The sequence below is a fragment of the Ostrea edulis genome, chromosome 5 (assembly GCF_947568905.1).
Source record: "Ostrea edulis chromosome 5, xbOstEdul1.1, whole genome shotgun sequence".
In the NCBI taxonomy this organism is placed as follows: domain Eukaryota; kingdom Metazoa; phylum Mollusca; class Bivalvia; order Ostreida; family Ostreidae; genus Ostrea; species Ostrea edulis.
This window is the reverse complement of record NC_079168.1, coordinates 22,015,232-22,033,487: the sequence shown is the minus strand read 5'-3', so window position 1 is coordinate 22,033,487 and position 18,256 is coordinate 22,015,232. Positions and strand designations below refer to the sequence as shown.

Below are 18,256 nucleotides of genomic sequence, written 5' to 3'. Positions count from 1 at the left end.
AAATGACAAAAAATCAAATTTATTCAATATTTATATCTGTTCCCAATCAGCAATTAACGATGAAAATATTGAATAACCAAACGATGAGAATCTTAGTGACATAAGCATTCTTTCAAGCATACCTGTAATTTTTATAGAAGACATTATTTAAAGACGTCTTGGAAACACCAAATACTAGCAAGGCCACTGGGCCGGATTGCATATCAATCCTACTATACTTAAAGGGATTGGTTCACGTTTTTTGAACGAAATATGTTTCATTTTTTATGTTAAATATTACAACTACAACTCATTTAATGTGACAACCACAATTTGGACATTCTGAATGCGAGGATAAGAGTAACATTTTAACATAAACTCTGTGTTATGTAAACAAAGACTCGATTCTTTCTATGTTTGCAAACAAACATGTGAAATGTTAATTTTGTAATTTAAAGAATCTTAATCTTGCACAGTCACAAATGTTAACTTTAAATGACACATTTTACCTAAAGAATACATGAATTGTGATATATACATATATAATAAACTGACCGGTCGACAGGGGATGCTTACTCCTCCTAAGCACCTGATCCCACCTCTGGTGTGTCCAGGGGTCCGTGTTTGCCCAACTATCTATTTTGTATTGCTTGTAGGAGTTATATTCGTTATCTTCAGCTTTCGTCCAATTCTTTTGAAAACTTCGTAAACAATAACATACCTCAATCTTTGTTTAGAAAACAAATAATAAGCTCTCTTCAATGACCTTCTGTGATATTGTATAACCTTAACGTTTTTTGTAAAACCTTTTAAACGCTTTAGACAGGTTTTGATCATTAAAAGTACCAATGGAAAATAGCAAATGTTTTCTCTGTATTTAAAACAGACAACAGCAACATCGGCAGTAATTATAGGCCAATATGACTATTAAGCATTTTCGGTAAATGCATGGAAAAGATTCATACAATTCTTGATCAGGGAAAAGAAGTTAGAGTAACATTTTCGACATTCGTAGAGCTTTGACAAAGTATGACATAAGTGGATATTATACAAGCTTGAAAAACTTGGAATACCTGGTGAATTTTATACGCCCGTCAAAAAAAGTTGTATTTATGATATGGTGTCGTCCGTCTGTATATCTGTCCGGACCTTGTAGGCAGGACAAAAACCGAACCGTAAGTTCCAGGATCATACAACTTGGTGCATTTGATTACCATGATGAGAGGAATATGCCTATTGTTTTTCAAGGTCAGATGTTAAAAGTAGTAGTATCAGTTAATATGAATACCTTGTGGGCAGAATATAGACCGAATAATTGGGGCTAGGACCATCAAACTTGGTATACATACTACTCATGCCAAGTGGAGGGCGTCCTTTGTTCTTCAAGGTCAAATGTCAAGGTCGTAGTATCACTACTTAGTAGGAAAACTTTGTGGCCATGATACATGCCAAATCGTAAGCTTCAGGATTTTACAACTTGATTCATTTGATCACTATCATCAGAGGAGAATGCCTATTGTTTTCCAAAGTCAGAGGCTAAAGGTCAAGGTCGTATTATCAATTAATAAGAAAACCTTGTAGTTCACATACCAAGTGGAGGGCGCCTTTTGTTCTTCAAGGTAAAAGGTCGTAGTATAAGTAGGAAAATTTTGTAGGCAGGATACAGACCGAACCGTTGGGGCTAGGACCGTCAAACTTACTCAACATACACCCTATACCAAGTGGGGAATGCCTATTGTTTCTCAAGGTCTTAGTATCACTTAGTAGAAAAATCTTGTTTCATTACGGATACATAGTAGAACACCGATTCTTTAAAAAGTTTTAATGAATTTATTCGAAATTCTGTATAAAAATTTAGTATTTCCGCCAATGATTTAAAAATTTGATTTCTAACTCCCACTTTTTAAATTCTATTTTGAATTTTAAGACAAAACCTTGAAAAGTATGCGAAATTTTAAAAATTGACATTATCCCTAATATGTCCTTTAAAACTCTCAAACTTAATATCATAAATTTTTGTGTATATCAAATGCAAAAAGTTCATTATTTATTTCCATTACTTGTACTAAACTTTGTTATCGGGGCTCACGGCGGGTGTGACCGGTCAACAGGGGATGCTTACTCCTCCTAGGCACCTGATCCCACCTCTGGTGTGTCCAGGGGTCCGTGTTTGCCCAACTATCTATTTTGTATTGCTTGTAGGAGTTATGAGATTGATCACTGTTCGTTATCTTCACCTTGCATGATTATGTATCTATTTTATGTAATGATTCATTTGTATTGCGTTGACACCAACAGATAAGTCAAGTTTAATTGAATCAATCTGAAGTTAAGTCGATTTTAAGTGCAAAAAGGTCATGTTTAGAGCAGTGGAGCTCTAACAGGCAATGCGATCCAAGTTTTTCTTTTTAATTTCCTAATCATCTTTCAATGTAGAAATTAAAAAATACACGTCCCAAAAAATTGGCAGTGCTCCATACCTCAGGTGTACACCTCATTAAAGGGATACAAAATAAAGAGTAGGGCAACACGGACCCCTAGACATACCAGAAGTGGGATCAGGTCCCTAGGAGGAGTAAACATCCTCTGTTGACCGGTCGCACCCGCCGTGAGCCCTATATCCTGATCATGTGAACGGAGTAGTCAAAATCAGTCTGCCAGGAACGGTCTAACAATTGGTATGAATCACGTCAAACAGCATTTAACCCAATAATATGATGTATTGGCAAACTAGAACATTATAACGACTATAGAGTATACAAAATGCTGACTTTAAACAAAAATGTTGAAACCCATGTAACATCAACTTCTTTGTCAATAGTCTGCCTCAGTTTAAAAACTGATCATACGCAGAAAAGGTTCTTGCGTATCAAATCAGTTGAGAGATATTCAACACTACATGCAGGTGATAATGGAATAGTGCTACAAAAATACGAGAAATTGACGATGGAGAAGCTGAAATCATCCCATTGGTCATAGAATTGAGTTGTACCTAAGTATAAAGCAGAAGTGGACGACTATGTGATGTCTTTTATCTCGAGTTCACAGGGATATATCGAATCGACATATGAATGAAAATGATTATTGATAATAGATAAAACGTCGTCGGTATAATATATAAATGTCGAGTTGAAAGACATGTCAATATATTCTTTCTTTGAATGTAGAAGCTTTTGAATAAACTCCGTTTCAAAAGAAAATAAAAACAGGTCATCTAACAAAGGAGCAGAATTTGTGCCATTGGGATTTTCCAACAGACTGTTGGAAAACCTGATCACAGAAGACTACGAAGATATTATACATTTATTGCATGATAGTGAGGGAGATATGAAGATTTATTCACGCAAGAAAATCATATTCCCCGAGGGCAACTTGCATATCTCCCGAACATTCATGCAATAAATCGTTTATTATACCGAAACAAAGCAAGACTACAAAAGTGCATTTAAAATTGGAGTCCGCTTATCTATACATTGTATGTAGCTGAGATCACCCTAACGGTAACACCTTACCGTCAACGTATTACGGTAGAAGGTACAAACAACGAAATACAGTGATAGGATAACCAGTTTTTGTATTTTCATTCTCCTTGAAAGCTAATTTACTAGCTTGTTTTTGTATTAACCAAAACCGAGACGAACTATGAAAGTAGAATGACTCGGACTTATTGTAACGTCATAATACACTTCGTCTACCTTGACGTTAAATTAATGGAAAATGCACGAGGCTGCCCAAGGGGTAAATCAATCGGATCACGCGCTCGTCCTTTTCCGTAACCGGTAAGAAGACTCGGACGTGGATCGGCGCAAGAATTGCATCAAATCGATACATTTCTTCGCCGGAAGCGCGCCCGTGGATGAGAGTTAAAAGGCCAGAACCGAATCCCTGAATAATATGTTATTTATATTTTCACCACAGATTCAGTTTTGGTATCATTAACGTCTTATTCACTCCAATACATAAAATGTAAGTGGAAATTAATAGTGGTACAATACCTTAGATGTGTATAATATCTTAGATGCATTTGAAAGTTCACGTTTCATAGTGTAACGTACGACCGTGACGTCAAAGTTACGTTTATGTATACGTAACAACCAACTCTGATGGCGTCAATCCACATACGAGGTTCATTTGCGGTTACGGAAATAGCCGAGTAGTTACGATTGAGGGTAAATATGATAGGGAGATATGATGTTTGAAAGGGAGATATGAAGTTTTGTCATCCCTGGCACGTGACTGTCTTGACCAATCAGATTACGTGTTGCATAGAATTCTCATACTGAGGTATAATATTTTATATTATATCATATAATGTTTATATCGAAATTGTTATTAAATATATTATCCCATTACTTTCAATCCCGTGGGGATCCGGGTTAGGTAGGTCCTCAGTGCCCCTTGTTTGTCGTAAGAAGCAATTAAATGGGGCGGACCTTAGGATAAGGCCGCAAAAGCCGAGACCCCGTTTTACAGCAGGTATGGGGCGATAAAGATCCCTCCATGCTCATTCGTGATGAACATAGGCCTAAATTTTACAGCCCTTCACCGGCAATGGTGACGTCTCCATACTAGTGAAAAATTATCGAGTTAAACAGTATACAATTAACCATCCAACAAATTAATCATTTTGAAAGTTTGGATGATATATTTGGATGGAACACGTACACAAGTCATGTATTTGGTATCAAGTATTTATTAAACCTCAGTATGAGAATTCTATGCGACGCGTAATCTGATTGGTCTAGACAGTCACGTGAAAGGGATGATAAAACTTCATATCTCCCTCTCAAACATATCTCCCCATCATATTACCCCTTTCTTCTTATTTGAATTCTACACGCTTACTGGGGTAAGGAAGTAATCCAACAGGATCAAGTACAATATCTAATAAATACTTTTAGAAATTGATTTTCAAGAAATGTTTTTGAACTGGTAAAAAGTTGAAATGACAACTTTTCATTTTTAAACTTATTTTCCTTTTGAAAATAAACCAAACACCACTCAATACACATGCAGTTTTAATTTTGTAGAACATGGTATGGAATCACTAATGAGGGAAATAATTGGTTTTACAAAATATCGATCTGTTTTATTTTTATTTTGCTTTGTTTTGTTATGTTGGTTTTCGTTTTTCATTTTGTGTAATATTGATTACTATATGCCAAAACATCACATGCTTCCTGACTTTTCAACATCCCAAAAGTTGAAACATTCCTATTACAGATTCGTGTAATACACAAATGATAAATTCTTGAGTTAATCCGTATGGTACAAGTACATGTGTATATCTATAACTCCGATATATGCTGCATTTTAATAATCCACTTGTCATTTGTGTGAACATCATAAAAGATTTGAAAATGCTTATGAAATTATTCTTTTTTCATTAGAACAATGTTAACATCCAGGAAGGGGACAACGGTTGCCATGACAACTAACGGTCAAAATAAGGTTAAAGTTAATTTTCGCGCATGCTGGTTCTCTCTGAATTTAACGCAGAAAACTTGATATTTAAACCGCGATGGAATCGGGGAGGGGGGGGACGAATTAATAGTGCTGATATTCGATATTAGGTCATTTTTCATGATTGTGCGAAGCGTATTTTCTAAATATCAAAGCTTAAACACATAATTCGAGGTGTAGACGTGAACTTGTGCTTATATGAAAAAAGATAAAAAATATTTCGAAAAGTAATCAAGGTCGTTAATCTCGTTAAGAATACGAATTGAGAGTAAGGACCTCTGAAATCATGATATAATTACCTAGGAGAAGTAAACATCCCCTGCTTACCGGTCAAAATAGCTTTATATTGATTGATCAGATAAACGTAGTAATTCGAAGTCAGTGTACAAAGAACGACCTAACAATAGTGGTATGAAACACGTCAGACAACATTCGACCAACAGAAGTTAGCTGACGCCCCCTTCCAACCTGTTGATTTTGTAACTTTAGGTATTTTCTTTAAATCTGTGTTCTTATTTTGTGATTTCCTAGATCCGCCACTGTATGTTGTTGTAAAGGAAAAAAAGGAAATATACTGCATTCTAAATTGATGAGATTCCATATTTCTTACGTTAAAACATCACTTACATTAAATAAACTCACATTTGATGTAGGCTTTTCAAATGTATGTTTCGCTCCAAAAATGTGTCTCTGCTCTTCTACAATATATAACTTGCTCTCTAATCACCTAATATGATATTTGTATGTATACTGAAATGTCAACCTTCTCCTCAAACATTGCCTAGTAGAATTTGTACGGGAAAGTTACAGATTTGACAAACACATTATCTGCATTGTCTGGGTTTTTTTTAAAAAGGAAAGCAGAATCGCTAAGAAGAAAAGGGTGGTGCCAAAGGAAGGTCATGACGAAACACATATAGTAACATCCAATGAATATTTCGTATTTCGTTGTTGTGAAACATTATTAACACAAAACCTGCCTCCTGATTTAATGTTATATATTATGCTTGACGTGAAATACAGGATTTATTTCGATCTATCTAAAGGATAATTTTTACCATGTCAAAATATTGCCGTTTCAAATTCGAAGATTTCGTCGCGTAGAACTGGGGTCCATGAAATATTTAACCCCTGAAACAAAAGGTCTAGCTGTCCAGTGTCAAATTCCAATGTACATATTGATACTGTATATAGAGCAAAATATATGAGTATCTTATTTATTTGGGTACAAACTACAGAGCAAGATTTTTTTTTAGTTGCTTGATATTTCAAATGCCGTCTGATTGTTGAGATTAATGAAGATACGTACTTGTAACTATGCAGGTTGCTTTATTGGATTGCAAGGCGAAACACGTGTGTCCAGCGGGACATGTTACACTGCTGCAGGCACCTGTTTGAGATATCACGTCCTGTAATATTGGAAATATGGATCAAGTTAGAATATCCTAAAACATTTTATAGTCCTGCCTTTATGTCTTTAGTTACTGTAAATACACTTCATTTCAGCAGAATTACGCCAGAATTAAATACGCGCATGTAACTTAAATTATAAATATTAAACTATATTTATATATTAAAACATACTTGTGGTATTGACTGTCGGGGGATGTAGATAAAATCCTCCGCTTCAGGGCTGTTCTCTGTCACAGTGGCAGTGCCAGACTTTTGCCGAGAATTTAACTCACATAAAAGACGATTTCTGCTAAAGTTTATGGAGAGGCAATCCGTATAGCGATGACAAACTTTAAGGCATTCTTTCTGTCCCATTGGACTCACACTTTTGAAATTGAATCCGAGTAGCCGACTTCCTGCTTTCACAGAAACAAGCCACATTATAGAAATAAGAATCTTTTCATAACCCATTTCTAAAAACAAATAATCATGAAGTCGGATTTAATATAGATGTCCCATGCATCGCAACCACATACGGTAGTTCTCTTATCGAATTCTTGCAGTGCTATAATATTTTATTATGTTTTCACAGAAGTAAATGGGCAACATTGATTAATTCACAGCAGCAAAGTCAAATACAACTACATTTATATTCACCTTTAACTTCTTCATTTGGCTAGCCTGTTTCAAATTGAAATGTCACATTTTCCAATATCTGTTCTATAACCGAACTACCACATTTGAATTAAATTTTGATGGGAATTATCGAGATATATGCAAACAGTAATTAGTCCGCACTTAACTGTCAGGAGCATTACATAATTTTAGATGTGAAAAAAGCTGTGTTCAAGTTTAAAATTAATTTGACTGCAACGGTATATAAATATTACATGGCATATAATCATAATGTCGATAAACATTTAACATTCATTATCATTTTTAAATGACAAATAACGTTCACTAAATGTAGGAAAATCAGTTTTGGAATTAGTGGGAATTGTTGTTTGTAATGTTTTTGAGGACATGCTGTTTTAATTACTGATAAATGTTTACAGCAATATCAGAATAAAATTTCCAGAAAACAGCAAATAATATAGCCTTAATTTGTAGTTATGGATTGTTCTGCTGATAGTTTCAAATGTACGAATAAAATAGACGAGGTAGGCTACTGACAAACAGGGATTGATGTTGCAGGGGTTTCAACAGTCTTGATTAAATTCAGCATTTCACAAATTCTAAGGTCGTTATAACGATCTAGTTTGCAAATGTAGCATACCATTGGGTCCAATGCTGTTTGATGTGTTTCATAGCAAAAGTGAGGTCATGTTACGGGACGTTTAGTCGCCGACGACCATTCGTGCCACACGTATTGTCGCTGGGCGACCGAACGCGCCGTAACAAAACCATTCTTCGCACATCGAGTTTTATTACAAATTATTCCGTTTACCATTCAAAACATAGGGCTCATGGCGGGTGTGACCTGTCGATAAGGGATGTTACACCTCCTAGGCACCTGATACCACCTCTGGTGGGTACAGGGGTCCGTGCTTGCCCAACTCTTTATTTTGTATTTCATATAATAGTTATGAGGTTGATTACTGTTCGTTATCTTTGTCTTTCATTTAGAGTGTACCATTATTCATATGAACAAGTCTTTCTATAGTCTGCATTCTGGAAGCATAATGCATGCCTCTTCCTGTTTAATGTAGTTTCAATTTACACAGAAATGCAAGGTAAATAAAATGGTACATAATGCGCCCGTGATATGGTTATATAGGGTGTTTCATTATAAATTGTTTGTTTTGTGACATTGCAAAAATGCCGAAACTTGTAGAACATGACAGATTGGTTGGTCGTATATTGTTGAACATCTCGCTTGAGAATCTTTCACTCATATGGAGACGTCACCGTTGACGTGTAAGACTAAGGTATAAAGAATAATGTACATGTTTGATAGGCCTATATACTAGTAAAGAACGATCAATGTAATATAATCAAATTACGGACGATGTCGTGCTTAGCTAAGATTAGCTTAAAACAGTACTGAAATTGTAACTGCCTGAATGAGCAATCATTACTGGTAATTAATTTTGTAATACATGGTTCAATATTGGTAAAACATGGTAAAAGTTTGAATATAGCTTATTCAATCCAAAAGAAACCATGACACACTGATTTTGACTGCGGATAACTCCGTTATGCCTGTGTCACATTACTAGCGGGTACCGGGCGAGGTATAGGTATCGGTGGGGGACCTATCAAGATCTAACACCGTAGGGACACATTTCCAAGTCTGCCGGGTGATTAGCTCTTCTCATATACCGCCCGCACCTCGGGCGGGACAAGGAAGGCAGCCGTATGTTTACCGGGCTGGGAGCGTATGGAATGATGGTGTTGGTGGCCGCCCGATATCCGTAAGGTTATCGGTAGGTAACCAGGAGGGGTACGTCCGGTACCCATACGGACATCGTACGGACTAGGTACCCCCGTGCGGTCACCGCTCGGACACCTGAGGGGTATCGGATGAAGCCCGGACGATGTCCGTTCTGAGAACATCCGGGTATCGTTCGGTGACCTTTGCCTTTTCATGCGTGTTAAGTGCAATTAAGGCAATTGCAAACTGGTGTATAAATACCTATCGTCATCGTCATCATCTCCAACATCATCATCGATGCTGTTGCCATCAACATCGACATGGCCAATCCTCCGAGGCATCTGAGACTGCCGTTCCTACGTCTACAACTCGCTGAAGCACGTGAGCGTTATCTTACGATGGGGTTGACATCGCCAGGATTTAACTCCGCGCTAAAAGCTGCCGGTGGGGTATACGGGCCCTGAATGGCGTGTTCTCACCGCATGGTCCCCGGCCGGACACTTTTCAGATTTTGGCATTCTCAGGCCGCTCAGAACCCGCTACCTAGTCGGATACCTAATCGCAGTGTAATGTGACACAGGTATTACCTTATCAGGATATGGGGCTCACGGCGGGTGTGACCGGTCAACAGGGGATGCTTACTCCTCCTAGGCACCTGATCCCACCTCTGGTGTGTCCAGGGGTCCGTGTTTGCCCAACTATCTATTTTGCATTGCTTGTAGGAGTTATGAGATTAATCACTGTTCGTTATCTTCACCTTACATGTACATATATAGCACTATTGTGATAATTATGAACTCAATTTGTTTGTCCTTTAATGTCGGCTAAGCGGGAGGGAGTTGCCTTTTGTCTATGATAAACATTGTACGTTACTGTATTTTCATATTTGAACGTATTTGGTATTAATTTCCTTTTATTAATTGATAAATAGAAAAATGCCAAAACAATACGGAATTTTGAACTTGAATTTTATAATCGACGCGCGCATGGGAAAATGAGAGGAGCGGATCTCGAACGGTAGGAATTATACAAACCAAACATTTGTTCACAATAACTTCAGAGTATGAAAGGTGAAGATAACGAACAGTAATCAATCTCATAACTCTTGTAATAAAAATTAATCTCATTTTATGAGGCCCATTATTGCAAGCCTTGCAAATTGACATAAGATTTTGATTTCTGAAGATCGAGAACTACTTGTAATAAATAAAACGTGATAACCCTTCAACACAATTTGGCGCGCAATATGATCAGGTCTAATTTTATTTCACATGGACGAAGGTGTCTATTTTCAATTTACATTGGAATTTCACATGGGTGAGGTAGGTCTTTTTTTTTTTAATTTATGTACCGTATATAAATATAATTTTATTCGAATTTATGTAACTGAAGCTCTCTTTTATCGAACAAAATTTTTTCTTTTGGTTGCTTGTAGTTATGCCAAATTATTTGAAGATGGGTCTCATTAGTCAAAAATAAATTCAAATATTATAAAATATAAAATATCTATAAACTAAAACTTCTCAAATATTTGACAGTATCTTTGATCATTAACCTATCACTAAATCAAGTAAAGAAAGGGCCAACTTTCATTAAAGATGGGTCTATCTAAATTATTTGTCCTATTTCTAATTCAATTGTATCAATGTATACTTATCTATTGAATTTACCTACCTTCAATTCGTGTAGGGATTTGTTCAATAATTTCAAATAGATCTCAATATCAAAGGATAGCTTAATAAAAGTCCAATACTGTTTCACTTATATGGCTGCATCGCATTTATTAATTAATCTATTTAGTATACACTTTCAAACAAAAACCACATGTAATTCATAAAAATACATTTATTTTTGTTCAGCTTCTTAACTCGAATGTCTGATTTTTACTTCCAAATTCACTATAACTATCTTATGTCCACCTCATTATAATTATCTTATGTGCATCTCACTATAATTATCTTTTGTGCACCTCACTATAATTATCTTATGTCCACCTCACTATAATTATCTTATGTGCACCTCATTATAATTATCTTATGTCCACCTCACTCTAATTATCGTATGTCCACCTCACTCTAATAATCTAATGTCCATCCATGCATCCACGGGTTAGTGTCTAGTATATAGTTTTAAAATGCAGTTTCAACACTGAATTAAAAGCATGCCTCGTACATGTAAATGAGCAATTTGTTTCTCATGAGAGAATAAAAGGATCGTGAAACTCATACCCATGCACTGTTTTCCTCTTGATATTATAGGGAATGTCTCAGAACATAGGGAATGGTCACCTTGCAGAACGGAGAATGGTATTAGAGTCTGTGGCCCATCCACTCTCAAATATTCATATGATTCCAGCATGCTGTGTCATTCAAAAAATTAAAAATCAAATTCAGAGAGAGAGAGAGAGAGAGAGAGAGAGAGAGAGAGAGAGAGAGAGAGAGAGAGAGGAGATGATTGATTTCATTTGTGTAACAGTATATATGGAATGGACAAAATACTATCACATGTATAGACTCTTTTTCAGACGATATATCAAATTTGCCATACATCATATGTTAAAATATTCTCATATAGATTTTTAATCTTCAAATCGTTCTCTGTCATGCCATTCCAAAATGAGTTAACTTCCCATATTTATGTAGCAATATTCCATTATCACCTGCATATGGTGTTTTCGTATCTCAACTGATTCGATACGCAAGAGCTTGTTCTGCGTATAGTCAGTTTTTAAATCGAGGTAAACTACTGACAAACAAGTTGATGGCACAGGGGTTTCAACAGTCTCGATTGAAGTCAGCATTTCGCAAATTCTATTGTCGTTATAACGATCTAGTTCGTCAATACAACCTATCATTGGGTCAAATGCTGTCTGATGTGATTCATACCGATTGTTAAGCCGTTCTTGGCACACTGATTTTGACTGCGGATAACTCCGTTTACCTGATCAGGATATAGAGCTCACGGCGGGTGTGTCCGGTCAACAGGGGATGCTTACTCCTCCTAGGCACCTGATCCCACCTTTGGTGTGTCCAGGGGTCTGTGTTTGCCCAACTATCTATTTTGTATTGCTTATAGGAGTTATGAGATTGATCACTGTTCGTTATTTTCGCCTTGATGAAATTTTCAAATGATAGAGACAACAATGGTCAATGTAGTTTCAAAGCTACCTCCATCTAAACCATTCATATAACAAAAGGACAAAACTCCAACAAGAGCTATCGAATTGAATAAACAATGTAACATTATATAGAGTATTCCACAACGAAGCTACATAGCAAGTTTAATCTAAAGATGTGACAAGTGAAATGAAAATAGGGAACAAACATCTCTGTACCATAATACATTCCGTCTAAAAACGGTCCTATAACAAAACGGTATATAACAAAAAGTTATTTTCCTAAATATACCTATTGATGTAATAATATAACCTATTAGTGTCACATGTACATTACATGTATGAAAACAATTCTTAATGCAGCGTTTTCCATCATCTAAAATTTATCTGTGGAGGAAAGGGCGTGGAACAGAGTTTTTGTATTCACGACATTTTGTCTTGACCAAATTGCTAATAAACTTAACATGAGCATCGAACATCAGATAAACTATTCAATTATATGCAAACAACATAAATATTGATTAGTCTAGATCTCACGTCCTTCCAAATTGTGCCAGTGCTTTCAAAAGGAAATTTTTCAGAGACAGGCCCATGTGTAGAGACAAACATAGATGAGACAGTTCTTCACTGTATTGTTTATCATTAGTTCTAATTTAGGCACTTGGGCAGATTCCAGATATAGACATAGAAATATCCCAGATCAACACAGGAAGATTCCATATATATATATATATATATATATATATATATATATATATATAGAGAGAGAGAGAGAGAGAGAGAGAGAGAGAGAGTAATATTCCAGATAGATATAGGAAGATTCCAGATAGACACAGGAAGATTCCAAATAGACATAGAAAGATTCCAGATAGACACTGGAAGATTCCAGATAAACACATGAAGATTCTAGATATGTATAGAAATATTCCAGATAGACACAGGAAGATTCCAAATAGACATAGAAAGATTCCAGATAGACACTGGAAGATTCCAGATAAACACATGAAGATTCTAGATATGTATAGAAATATTCCAGATAGACACAGGAAGATTCCAAATAGACATAGAAATATTCTAGATAGACACTGAAATATTCCAGATAGATACAGAAAAATTCAATATAAACACAGGGAGATTCCAGATACACATAGAAATATTCCAGATAGACACAGAAAGATTCCAGATAGACACAGAAGGATTCCAGATAGACACATGCAGAAAGATCCCAGATACACACAGGGAAATTCCAGATAGACACAGAAGGATTCCAGATAGACACAGGGAGATTCCAGATAGACACAGGGAGATTCCAGATAGACACAGGAAGATTCCAGATAGACACAGAAAGATTCTAGATACACACAGAAAGATTCCAGATAGACACAGAAAGATTCCAGATAGACACAGGGAGATTCCAGATAGACACAGGAAGATTCCAGATAGACACAGGGAGATTCCAGATAGACACAGGAAGATTCCAGATAGACACAGGGAGATTCCAGATACACATAGAAATATTCCAGATAGACATAGAAATATTCCAGATAGACACAGGGAGATTCCAGATAGACACAGGAAGATTCCAGATAGACACAGGAAGATTCCAGATAGACACAGGGAGATTCCAGATACACACAGAAAGATTCCAGATAGACACAGGAAGATTCCAGATAGACACAGGAAGATTCCAGATAGACACAGGGAGATTCCAGATACACATAGAAATATTCCAGATAGACATAGAAATATTCAAGATAGACACAGAAGGATTCCAGATAGACACAAGAAGATTCCATATACACACAGAAAGATTCCAGATAGACACAGGAAGATTCCAGATAGACACAGGAAGATTCCAGATAGACACAGGGAGATTCCAGATACACATAAAAATATTCCAGATAGACATAGAAATATTCAAGATAGACACAGAAGGATTCCAGATAGACACATGCAGAAAGATTCCAAATAGACACAGGAAGATTCCAGATACACACAAGGAGATTCGACATAGACATGGATCCCATTTATTATGCATAATGTGCTCTATCTGAACTCCATGGAAACTGTCTCCTTTTCTTTCAGAAAACTGGTAATGTGTAATAAGAATTCTATAATGCATTAGATATAAAAATCATGAAAATTTCTTACAGTCATTGGATATAAATCCCTTTGAAATATATATACATTAGCTAGTTAAAATATAGTTTATTTTGATTGACTGCAAATAATCAATGAAATTCCAAAAAATTTGGCGAGCGTTTTATGATATACTGGATTGGATGAAAGGTGAAGATAACGAACAGTGATCAATCTCATAACTCCTATAAGCAATACAAAATATATAGTTGGGTAAACACAGACCCCTGGACACTCCAGAGGTGGGATCAGGTGCTTAGGAGGAGTAAGTATCCTCTGTCGACCGGTCACACCCGCCGTGAACTCTATATCCTGATCAGGTAAACGGAGTTATCCGTAGTCAAAATCAGTGTGCCAAGATTTTTTTTAAAAATCTGAAACTTAAGCAGACGTCAAAATTTTAGTAAAATCTCATTTAAGTCCAAGTTTCGACTGAAGTTTTTTTGAAAGACTGTATTATCCAAATTCAATCCGTGGGGTAAAACTGAAATCAGTTTATACTTCATACAGTAAATGTTAGGGATAATGTTGTAAAGTCAAATTTTATGGATGCTCTTTGATACTTTTTAAATCGAGGCAAGCTACTGACAAACAAGTTGATGGTTGAAGTCAGCATTTCGCAAATTCTATGGTCGTTATAACGATCTACTTCGTCAGTACAACCTATCATTGGATCAAAAGCTGTCTGGCATGTTTCATACCGATTGTTAGGCCGTTCTTGGCACATTGATTTTGACTACTGATAATACGTAAATACCACCACCCATCCTTATGATTAATGCAAGTTCAATGAAGTTTGGGTATGACTTGAGTATAGAAGTCAACCACTTTAATGAAAGGCGAAGATAACGGACTCCTATAAGCAATACAAAATAAAGAACTGGGCAAACACGGACCCCTGGATATACCAGAAGTGGGAGAAAGTGCCTAGGAGGAGTAAACATCTCCTGTAGACCCGTCACACCCGCCGTGAGCCCTATATCTTGATCAGGAAAACGGAGTTATCTTACTTAAAATTAGTGTACCAAGAACGACCTAACAATCGGTATGAAACACACCAGACAGTATTTGACCCAATGATATGTTGTATTGCCGAGTTAGATCCTTATAAGGAACATGAAATTTGCGAAATGCTAACTTTAAACGAGACTGTTGGAACCCCTGTACCATCAACTTGTTTGTCAGTAGCCTGCTTCCATTGAAAAACTGACCATAAGCAGAACAAGATCTTGCGTATCGAATCAGTTGAGATGTATAAACACCATATGCAGATGATAATGGAATATTGCTACATAAATATGGGAAGTTGACGATGGAGAAGCTAAAATCATCGAGTTTGTTATAAAGTTGAGTTGTTAGTTTGCTGTTAATGTCTACTTTCAATAAAATGTCTAAGTATGAAACAGATATGGATAACACTGTGGTGTCTTTTATTTCGAACTCACGGGTATATATCGAATCGACATATGAATGAAATTTATTCCTGTTAATAGACAAAACGTCGTCGATATATCTAAATGTCAAATTGAAGGCCACAGCAAGATATTTGTTCTTCTCATGTAGAAGGCTTTGAATAAATTCTGCTTGATAGGAATATACAAACAGGTCAGCTAACAAATCTAAATTCATTTTTAATACCATCCTTTTGAATGACTTACATAGTGATCGTTAAGGTAAATGGGTTCGTGTTCTCCTATGAGTATAGGGTCTACCTATTACGCATATTTGGACATGTGTGTAACATTTCCAGATATGTGCCGGACTGTGAAATCAAGCTAATCATTGCTCAATAATAGTCTTATTTTTCATTCATGTTTGTGTTACATGAAAGGTGAAGATAACTAACAGTGATCATGTATCTTACTTAAATCGATACAGAAAGTCATTTTTGACATTAGCATTTTGTATCAACTTTTTGTAACATTCAACCCCGAATCACTGACCCATCAGTTTTGGGAGTGCATTTATGTGGATCAACTGTGGTGTAGTATTATGAATTGGATTAACATTACTTTATATATTAATGTTGATGTTTCATAGATTTATGTAATTTTTGGTAGATGTGCAAATAACATCACATTTTCTATATGAATATGATTTTAGAAAAAATGGTACAGTAAGATTTTAATGCCATATGAAATAGTCTATTATCACGTGCGTATACGGTTTGAATGAAATCTACAAAAAGTAAAAAAAATATGTTCCATAAAAACTATTAGATAGATCATGAATGTTCAATTACTTTGATGATTACAGGACCCCAATTCCGTCGTCAAACTTCTCAAGTTGTTTATAATGGAGAAATAAAACATTTTGAAGGGGAAAATTAATTTCATTTGCAATTGAAATCTTCATATCTTAAGTAAATTGATATACTTCTAAAAAAAAAAAAACAACATACAATGTACATAAATATCTGCCTTAAAAAGCAATTATCAGACGTGTTTCCAGAGTTCAAGTGTTGAAAATGTAGATCAACTTTCTTTTCCGTCATCAGTCGCTAGAACCAAAATACGCTTTTCCCGTGATCTATTTCACTTTACCATCAATTAAATATCGACAAAACTGGTGTCATACCGTCCTCAAAAGATTACGAATATGTATCAATCAGTGAACCATAAATAGAGCATTTCTGTTTAGCGAAGTGTACAGTAGTTATAAATTAATTTATAAGCCAAATGTGATTAATTATTCTGACTTATCATTGATATAAACGGCAGTTATCAAAGCTGTAACAGTTGTATTCTAGTTGTATGTCTTCTCAATGAAATTTGAATTAAATTGTTAAAAGCGATTTTTATTTTGAAAAACAACAGATAAGCGGTTGGTTGATTGTATATATTATTTAACGTCCTTTTCGAGAATCTCGGAATAATATTAGATCTAAAGTGCAATTCCACTGCTGAGAAAAAAAAAAGTAACAGATCGAATATAGATGAAAAAGGAGTAATGCATTGACGAATATTAGGTTCGTTTAATGGGATGTATGAGAAGTTTGAAACAAGTACAATTACTCGTAAATTATTCATTAATTCATTGTGACAATTCGATCTTCTGTTTAGTTGTTTCAAAGGATAGTGTATTTGAGCAACATTTGAAATTACAAAAATATATAGACTGGTTACTGTCATGCGACATGTTTTCTAATTATTTGAGAATAATTGATTGGACACAATCAGTGAAAAAGACAGCCAATTGCACTCATGCACAAAAGCGGGAGAGCCAGAAGATTATATTGTATAAAACAAAAAGAATCACGTTAGCTTATAAAATAGATATATTTTGTTTTCATACCAAAACAGAGTAATAATTCCACGAAACTGTCAATCGTAACTAGTTGGCTATTTCCGTAACTGCAAATAAACCTTGTATGTACTTTTGAAGATCGACGCCATTAAAGGCGGTTGCTTAGTATAAAACAAAAATAACTTTGACATCACGGATATCCGTTAATTTATGAAACACGAATTTTGAGGTTAAAACAATTTAATCTAAGATAGCATACATATCTTACGGTATTCTTATGAAAGGTAAAGATAACGAACAGTGATTAATCTCATAACTCCTACAAGCAATACAAAATAGAGAGTTGGGCAAATACGGACCCCTGGACACACCAGAGGTGGGATCAGGTGCCTAGGAGGAGTAAGCATCCCCTGTCGACCGGTCACACCCGCCGTGAGCCCCATATCAAAATTAGTGTGCCAAGAACGGCTTAACAATCGGTATGAATCACGTCAGACAGCACTTGACCCAATGATAGGTTGTATTGACGAACTAGATCGTTATAACGA

General features: G+C 35.7%; 1 protein-coding gene across 1 annotated transcript in view; it reads right to left on the bottom strand.

Annotated features, from left to right (window-relative positions):
• The window catches only part of LOC125652158 (hyaluronan-binding protein 2-like), a 30,981-nt gene extending 23,577 nt beyond the window's left edge, over nt 1-7,404 (bottom strand). Inside the window, exons 1-2 of the mRNA XM_048881151.2 lie at nt 7,027-7,404; nt 6,752-6,851 (exon numbers count right to left, since the gene is read on the bottom strand). Coding sequence (XP_048737108.2) covers nt 6,752-6,851; nt 7,027-7,305 — 379 coding nt within the window. The 5' untranslated portion in view covers nt 7,306-7,404. The remainder of the gene's footprint in view (nt 1-6,751; nt 6,852-7,026) is intronic.
• Nucleotides 7,405-18,256: the final 10,852 nt, after the last annotated feature.